We start from the raw sequence: 9,174 nt of genomic DNA, 5'->3' as shown, positions 1-9,174 counted from the left end.
GGAGAGTCAGAACTCATTACCCAATATTGAGACATCATGAGCTCGACATAAAAGCATCTCAGTGTATAGAAGATCACTTTAATTCAAAATAGTTTTACTGAAAAAATCTACACCAAAAACAAGTATTTCAACCCCTTGCTTATTAGAAAAACTAGCACAATCATCACTACTCTTATTGATGCCTTTCTCCCACATAATTGCTTCTTCTTTTTTTTTTTTTTTTTTTTTGGGTTGTTGTTGTTGTTGTTGTTTCTTTACTAGCAACCTTTCTAAAGAAGAGTCCTACGGGCTCGCCTCCAACCAGTGAAACCTATAAGCAACTAACTCCATCCGCCAAAATAGTGAAACCTACAAGCAACTAACTTCACCTGCCAAAATTAGTTGTCAAGTAATCTAGATCTTCCCCACAAATGATGCTTATGTATTCCACTTTTCTTTAATGGCCTTTAAAACTAAAGTCCTTATTCCAAATTTAAATTTGTATTAGGGTTATGCATCTACAACAAAAGACTATATATAGGGTTTTTTAATGAAGAATACCATACCCACCAAAACAGAAAGCTATCATATTCACAGCTCCCCCTCTCAAACACCTCTTTTTTATCATTATTATTTATTTTTGGAGGTGGCAGGAGGGTGCATAAATCAGACAAGAGTACATTAAAGTGAAAGAAAAAAGACATTAATGGTTAATATTATTCACAAAGTTAGATTGGATGAAATGCCAATCAAACATTTGCCTTTAAGTACACACAACATGCAGCTACTTTAACATGTCATTGACATCTTTTTTACACCACTTATCAGCAACAAGAAATGCCCTCCAAATCACAGACATAAAGAACAGGGCAGGAAGGGAGCAGGGGTATTAGTAAAAAAAAATGTTATGGTCACTTGCAATGTACATTGCATGCAAGTTTTAAGCTGTGCATTCAACACAGATCCCACCAAACATGCACACACTCTTTGCAATAGTGACAGCTTTAGAAATTTTTTTTAAGGTAATCACTAATAAACTTAAATTATATAAAATCTAATAAAGAGATAACTTATATCAAACCTTTATTAACAGAACTCGTAAACTGAGACAAAGCTGCCATTGTTATTTTTCTATGAAGAGATTACTATGTCCTGGGCAAGTTTTATCGCCTCCAGTTTCTAGGCTTTCTATAGTTATTTTTCTCCATTCTAAAGCTAGTTTGTTTCACAATAAAATATTTTATTTTATAATGTTTGTTTCATTAGAAAATTTGGTCACACCTAAAAATATTTTCTCCTTTAAATAATTAATTTAACGATTAATTAAAATATAAAGATTGGTATTGAGTTTATAAAATATAATAAAAAAATTTAAGTAAAAAATAAATTCAATGAGTTTAAATAATTTTCAAATGAATTTTCATGATTTTTATAAGGTTATAAAAAAAAAGATCAAAATTATGATTTTTAGTAATCATTAAGTAGAAACCATTTCAATATGAAATAAGGTCATGTTTAAAATAATTTCATATATAACATATCTACAACTAAAAGCACAATTATTAATTCATTTATACATTTAGCAAGAAAACAAATTCAACGCTATTAGCACATTGATAGGGAGGTGATATAATAAAACAGAAAGCTATTAATCCTTTATATCTTTTTCCCATATGCTCTTAAAGTAATCATTTTTCTAATATAAGTAGAATTAGTAGAAAACTCTAATTAATTAAAAAGGAAAGAAAAATATTTCTTAACTAAGAAATATATATATATATATATATATATATATATATTTTTTTTTTTGATATTGTGAATTTATAAGAGAATGTAGAATTCATAACTTTTAAAAGAAAAAACTTCAAAAAATGTTATATGCTGACATTTGAGTTGAATTTATTTATTTTAAACAAGACTTAGGTACAGTAGTTAGGTACTGTTCCCTAGGTTCCTCTCTTAAAATATTATTATGTGACTTTTTTTTCATAGATGAAAATGTATTTTTTTAAGTAGTTACATGGCAAGATCGTAAAAGGAGAATCTAAAAATAGCACCTAAGTACATAAGTTTTGTCCATTTATTTTATATATATTTAATTTTTGCCTTCAGTGCACTGCATCATATTGCAAAGACCAAATCTGCCACATAACAAATTGACAAGACATCCACAAGCATGATTATTTCACATTTCAATAATGCATTCCACTTGATTGATGACAATCCCCATAGAAGTAGAAGGACACAACTTAAATGGAGTATTTATTTTTCAAAATTTATGGCACATGGTAAATGAAAGCTTTAAAATACAATGATGTTTTTTGTTTTATTTATTTATTACTGAAACAATAATACTGAACTACCAACAAAGGATGATAAGTCAATTTTTGCCTTCATTTTAGACACAATTTTCTCACATGAAGCACATTTTTTTTTTTTTTTTCTTTTGAGAATCCACATAATGCACATTTAGACAAACTAAAAGTCTAGGAAAGATGGATGATTAAGGGCCGACAGCCTTCACATTCCAAAAGTAATATAAATGTGAACATTTAGCATTAACCTTTTAGCTATATACATCATTATGTATTGAATATCAATCAACCAGGTAATTTACAGCTTGTAAGCAAATCAACTCAATAAAAGTGTGGCTGCAACTCAAATGATTATGAATCTAAACTTTCAGTTCCAATCTTCAATCTCCTAATCATAATCTTCAAATTTACCACCAAATAGTGTTTCCTTGCTCGTATGGAAGTAATGATCCGAGCTTCTGCAAAATATGATGCCGCTTAAAATCACTTGTAGGATAGATCTTGATTTTTTATTTTTTTTAAATGTTTTTGGTTTTTAGTTTGGCATTTCTTTCCTTTTTTTTATTATGGGGGGCGGGGTGGGTTGTTCTGAATGATACCAAGGAGAAATTTGAAAGATTAAAAATGGAATTCATATTGTAAATATACTTACAAAGAATGAATTTTACACAAGCAGACCCTTCACCAAAATCCAAGAGTTAGCCCCATGCCATGGAACAAGCATAATTAACCACCAGTTTACCATCAAAACCAAAATTCTGCAAAGTCCAAGTAGCAATAGTTGAAGTTATGGTCATAGATAGAGCAGCTATGAAATTTAATACATAAGCAGAGAATTAAGTTTTTTACACTGTTTTTGCTTCACCACATGGGAGCCCCTCTTCCTAGTGCACGCGCACGTGCACTATGGAGATGTGTAAAGCTCTTCAAGCACTAAACTAATCCTCATACACGTGCAGTCCCCCATCCCACACACAAAGGCAGTTTGAACATAAATCCCTAGGGTTAGTCCCAAAGAATAGTCTAAATTCTAGTTGGAAGGGTCAGAACTCATTACCCAATGGTGAGACATCATGAGCTTAACATAAAAACAATCTACAGAAATAATTAATGGTACGTCTGGTAATTGTTTTTTCCCCTTATTTTCAGTTTCCAAAGACAATTTTCAATTTTTGAAACTAAAAAACTTGTTTGGCAACCAAAAATTGACAAAAATCAAAAACTGTTCTCAAAACTCAATTTGTGAAAGACACTGAAAATATGCAAAATGCTGTTTTCAGTTTTTAATTTTTAAAAGTCAATGAAAATACACGTTAAATTTCATGAATCTAACTCATTAGCATTAGAGTTCAAATCCTAATAATGACATATTTTAGTATTTTCTATTTTTTTCTTCAAAAAGCTTTTTTTTTTAACTATTTTTTTTTTTTTAATTTCAACTAACCAAACATGTTTTTGATTTCAAAAATACAAGAAATTTTTTTCTTTTTTATATTCTCAAAAACAAGTTATTGAAAATAGAAAACAAAAACTGTTACTAAACATAACCTAATATTTCAACTCCTTGATTATTGGAAAAACTAACACAATATTCACGGTACTCTATTGATGCCTTCCTCCCCTAAAAATGATGTTTATGTATTCCACTTTTCTCTAATTGCCTTTAAAACTGAACTCTCTATTCCACTTTGAACTTGTATTAGGGTTATGCATCTACATCGAAAGACAAGAATTTTTTTATAGGATTTTTAAATAAGAATACCATATCCACCAAAACAGCAAGCTATAACATTCATGGCTCCCCCTTTTTGTGCACATAAAATAAAACAGAAAATGTATATTAAAGTAAACAAAAGAAGACATTCATGGTTGATATTATTTTACAATGTTAGAAGGGATCAAATGCCAATCAAACATTTGAGTTTAAGTACACGCAACAAGCATGATGTCCACAACAACAGCAAAGCAATGAACGTTTGGTTCAAATTTCAGTCCATTGCATGCAGCTCCCCTGCCCCCAGCTTAAATTTCATGTATCTTAAAGGTGTTATAATCTTTCAGAAATAATTATCCCCAACGGCCAACAGTAAAAAAAAAAATTGTGAATTACAAAAAATAGAATAAGCCATATTTGGAAAGCTTAACAAGTGGAATGTCCAATTAAAGCCATTTCTTTGTCTTCCACTATACCTTTTACTATCACTCAAAAATTAGACAATGTCGATACTCTCACAATAAATTTGGGCCAATTCATCATCATCATCTTCATATATAATAATTGGATCTTTAGTTTAATAAAAATATGAATGAAAAATAACTAATTAAATTGCCCAGTATAGCAAGCATTTATCCATGGCCATAATAAAGAATACAATATAGTAAGAAAAATTAATGAAGATACAGCAACTTACATTATACAGATCAATCACCAATTCGTCTGGGTTGGGAGAGAATGCACTGTTGACATAGACAAACTAAAAAAAAAAAAGGACAAGAGATTAATACTATGAAGCCCAGAGGTTGCAACAAATACAAAAAAACACACCAGAGATCATCTCACCAATGTTTCCCGATGAAGTTGTCGGCGTAGAAAGTCAATTACTTTAGCAAACTTGTCAGTTCCAGGTATCTGCCAAATTAAGATTATTGAACACATGATTGCAAGATTTTTTGTAAGGAAATTTTTATTGAAAAGAAGGAACACCAACCACAACACAGGAAATATTTTATATGACGGTCTTATGAGACTTTCCTCTCACAACATGTGGGACCCGCAGCTGTGGGTTTCACATGCTATGAAAGGGTCATGAGATACCATCTCCCTATACACAAGGTTTGTTCTTAGATGGTAAAACTAAGGAAAGTTACAACAGATTAGAACACGAATGACAAGGCATATAGCCATCCATTCATACAAAGATTTAAAAAAGAACATCTTAAGATCCATTTTCAAATGTAGGTTCACAAAAGCTCTATTATTACAGTATCTCCAAATGGCCCACATAAGACACAAAGGGACAACCTTCCAACTGTCACCACCAAGATATTTTGCAAACCTCCCTGTCCAACATGCCAAGAAATTAACTACTGGATGAGGCATCCCTCCTACTCTTTAGTAGTTAGTACTTAGTATGTCTCCAACAAATTAGGTCTTCTACAATCCTCTTAATTTTGTTTAGTAAATGAGGTCCATAACGTCTGCCAACCTCCCCATTTCCCAATTGTGAAAATTTCACATGAACAAAACATCCCAATGAAGAGATCCAGGATTCCAGCATAAATAATCTGTCACAGCTGCCTCCTTATTCTGTACTGTATAACCTTTGGTGTACATCCTTCAAAGCCTGATCACCACACCATGAATCACTCCAAAATCAAACCTTAGATCCTCTACCAACTTCAAAGTTGATATACCTGGAAAACAGCTTCCACCCCGTTTTAATAAACTTCCAAAGACCAACGCCACCCCCTCCCTCTCCTCCTTTGAATACCAACCACCCCATTCACTCCCATACTTACCATTACTTTTTCTCCAAAGAGCATTTACCTCCTCTATGGCAAAGCGCCACAACCGCTTCCCCAAAATACCAAATTTCTCACTCCCAAAACCCCTAGCTAGATATAAGCACACACCATCTTCCAAATTAGTAATTGAATTTTTACTTAATCACCATGGCATCCCAAAGTAAATCCTTCTGCACCTTCTCAATACCCCTAGCAATGTTAGTAGGGACTGGAAAGAGGGAAAGGAAGTAAGTAGGCAAGCAAATTTTCAAACAGAAAATTTTGTGTTTCCCTAAAAACATGCAGTCACACCAAATTTTGTGTTAATCAAATAATATTTATTATCCTGTCCTTAAACTCATGTTTTGTGTATACGTTGAAGTACAAAGAAACTTGAAATTGAAAGATGAAATAGTTATTGATATTTGATCCTTTTTTTTTCCAAGAATGATAGAACATAATCCAACTTGGATTTTTCCGGTAAGAAAGAGTGAGTTGATCCAAGTTTAGGGCTTGCCAATTAAGGAAGTAATAAAAAAAACATGCAATGGAGGATTAATATTAATAGAAGTGATAAAAAAAGGACTTGTCAATTAAGGAAGAAAAAGAGTGTATAAATTCAGATAGAATAGAATGGAGGAAAATGAGATGTGGCCAACCATAACCAGTCCAATCTGTTATGGATCCATACCCCAGAAATTTAGGATTAAGGTTTGTTGTTGTTGTTAGCATTTTTTGTACAATTAGTATTACAACTCCTAGTGCCTTCCACCAAAAGCAACAAGTTGCAAGTTTGAGTCTGGTAGTTAGCCTCCTCAAAAAAATTTGGATTAAGACTACCTACCAATTACCCCTCCCAAACTTTGCAAAAGTGGGAACTTTGTGCATTGGGTATGACCTTTTTGGTATTAAGAATCCTAGTTTGAATTAATAATGTAATAACTAAGAAAAGAGTAAAAATACTAACTTGTACTGAAAGAAAACCAAATCTAAAATACTTAAGATGTTCTAGAAAATTCTAGACTCAGCTAAATTACTAAAATACCCTAAATTCACAGGATGAATGAAATGACAATTTTTCCCTAAATACGAAAACGACATAACCAAAAAAATGAAAACCCAAATTAAAATTATTTTAACCCTATTGCACCACTTTTACATCAATTGGCCTTCACCTGAGACCTCATAAAATAAATCTTGAATGGGCAAATTTATGAAGTAGTAACAATTTAATCTTCGATGGCTAGGACTGCACGAAACAAGAAAGTCTTAGACCTCAAATCAAGCCATTTTGTCATTCATAATTTAAACTGCTATCAAGAAAAGTTTCATCAGTGAAGCACAAAAATCAACTTCCATTACTTATTTTAAGTCAAGTAAAGACAAGAACACTCAACTATCATTGTAAAATTCTCTTAAAGCTTATTACATTTTTTTTTTAATTGGTAAGTTACACAAACTTAATGAGTTTTGAACACACGATCTCACCTTCCCTATTTATATAGGCAAAGGAAGTATCATTTGTGCCAGGGCTCATTGGCTTAAATCTAGGATTTGTGGGCATTAACAAACAGGATTTCCGTAAAGAAATGTGATAGCAAAGCCAAATGCAGACAGGCTCTATATGCAATTAACAATATACCTTTTTTTTTTTATATTTTCTTTAAATAAAAAAAAGGCGTGCATCAATTTTGATTCTATAATACAATTCATACACAACTAAAGTTGGATAATTGCACAAATTTCTGATATGTTGGAAACATATGTCATTGATGAGTTTTTGATACACCAATTGTCAACAGGAAGAAGTGCCCTCCAAATCAGAGTCATAAAGAACAGGGGAAAGAAATCTGACTAAAACTAATGCTGTCTCCACCTTGCTATGTAAATTACATGGAATCTTTAAGCAACACATTCAACACAGATGGCCAACTACCATAAATACTCTTTGCAACCATACCCATAGCCATAACTCAAGTTCAGTACTTAGATTGAAACCATTAAACTTGCATAGTAATCTTCAACATATTATGTTGATAAGTTTCTCATGACATACATGGAACCACAAACCGTAGCATACAAATATAATTACACAAACAGTACACCCAAAATACTTTTTTTTTTTTTTTGGTGCTGCTTTATCGTACCAAATTCTATCTTATACTTGCAATGAGGACACAAACATTGGCATTTCTCACAAATCATACTCAACACTACATGACTAATTTTTTCCATCAAAATCCATCATCCATAAGATACTGGCAATTCACATCTACTTAAAAAAAAAAAAAAAACTGTCTTTTATGCAACTTATTAAAGAATATCAATTCAAGTTGACCCTTAACACACCATAATTCACTCTTATATGAAAAACCCATATGCAGAAACTCACATAAAATCTAAAAACAAATACAAAGTCCACCCAGGGTTTCAAATTCAATTATGGTTATTGTAATAAACACTAAACAATTCGAACAAAATACATCGAACCCATTTAAGGAATACCTTGAATTTCGCTTGTTTGAGAATAGGAGCATCACCAGTGGCTCTCAGATGAACAACCACTACATCATATTGAAAACAAAACCCAAAAAAAAAAAAAAAAAAAAAATCAATTACTGAGAGTAAATATTCAAAACTATTAATTAAATATTTATTATTAATGGGTTTTTCTTGAAGGGTTTGGTTGTTCACCTTTTTTAACAGAACCCGGAGACTGAGACTCAGCTGCCATTGTTATTTTCCTCTGAAAACAAACAAAGAACGAGTTTCGGGTCAGACTCAGATGTGGGGAAATTGCTGTCTCCACGGCAAGTTTTATTGGTTCCAAGGTTTATGGGCTTAGTGTTTGGGCCCAATTGGGCTTTCTATTTGTTATTTTTCGAACCTCAATTTCCTTCACCCTCTCAATCTCGATTTACTTCTTCGTCTTCCTCTCTCAATTTTCGGGTTAGACTGGGATTTTGGGGGTGGGTTCACCGAATAGTTTTGGGGATTTTGATTTTATGAGGAGGGTGGGTCTTCCTTTACCTGAATAGTTTTTCTTTTTAGTTTCTGGAATTATTTTTAATTAATGATTTTTAGGAAATAAATAATAAATTTTTAATTTTAATTAAGGCAAAAAACGATGTTGTTTTGAGTCTTTTGAGAAGGTAAAATCACTTGGATGATAAGATAATGGAAGTCTGAATTGGGGTGTTTTGAAATTTAAAAAGGACAGAAAAACTTAGATAATGAGTTTAGAAATTTAGCAAAAAAAAAAAAAAAAAAAAAAACCAACTTCAACATAAACGGTGTCATTTTCTTTTCAGAAACGACTTTTTGTATTTGCTTAGGAAAATGTCATTTTTTTTTAACATAAACTATTTTTAACCGA

At 31.8% G+C, this 9,174-nt stretch overlaps 1 protein-coding gene across 2 annotated transcripts; it reads right to left on the bottom strand.

Moving 5' to 3' along the window:
- Nucleotides 1–2,462: 2,462 nt before the first annotated feature.
- Nucleotides 2,463–8,775, bottom strand: LOC142633476 (ubiquitin-like protein ATG12). Of its 2 annotated transcripts, XR_012843920.1 has the most exons (7): nucleotides 8,493–8,775; nucleotides 8,304–8,362; nucleotides 4,855–4,923; nucleotides 4,706–4,768; nucleotides 3,144–3,293; nucleotides 2,947–3,052; nucleotides 2,463–2,752 (listed from the first exon to the last, which is right to left on the bottom strand). XR_012843920.1 is itself a non-coding variant. In XM_075807714.1 (6 exons), exons 1-5 carry the CDS (start codon nucleotides 8,530–8,532, stop codon nucleotides 2,993–2,995), a joined length of 291 nt encoding a protein of 96 aa, XP_075663829.1. In that variant the 5' UTR covers nucleotides 8,533–8,775; the 3' UTR covers nucleotides 2,463–2,752; nucleotides 2,947–2,992. The 2 variants fall into 2 exon arrangements, 1 of the variants encoding a protein (XP_075663829.1); XM_075807714.1 differs by lacking the exon at nucleotides 3,144–3,293.
- Between the last annotated feature and the right edge of the window lie 399 nt (nucleotides 8,776–9,174).

This window comes from Castanea sativa, chromosome 5 (assembly GCF_040712315.1).
Source record: "Castanea sativa cultivar Marrone di Chiusa Pesio chromosome 5, ASM4071231v1".
Lineage (NCBI taxonomy): Eukaryota > Viridiplantae > Streptophyta > Magnoliopsida > Fagales > Fagaceae > Castanea > Castanea sativa.
This window is presented reverse-complemented; position numbering and strand designations above follow the sequence as displayed.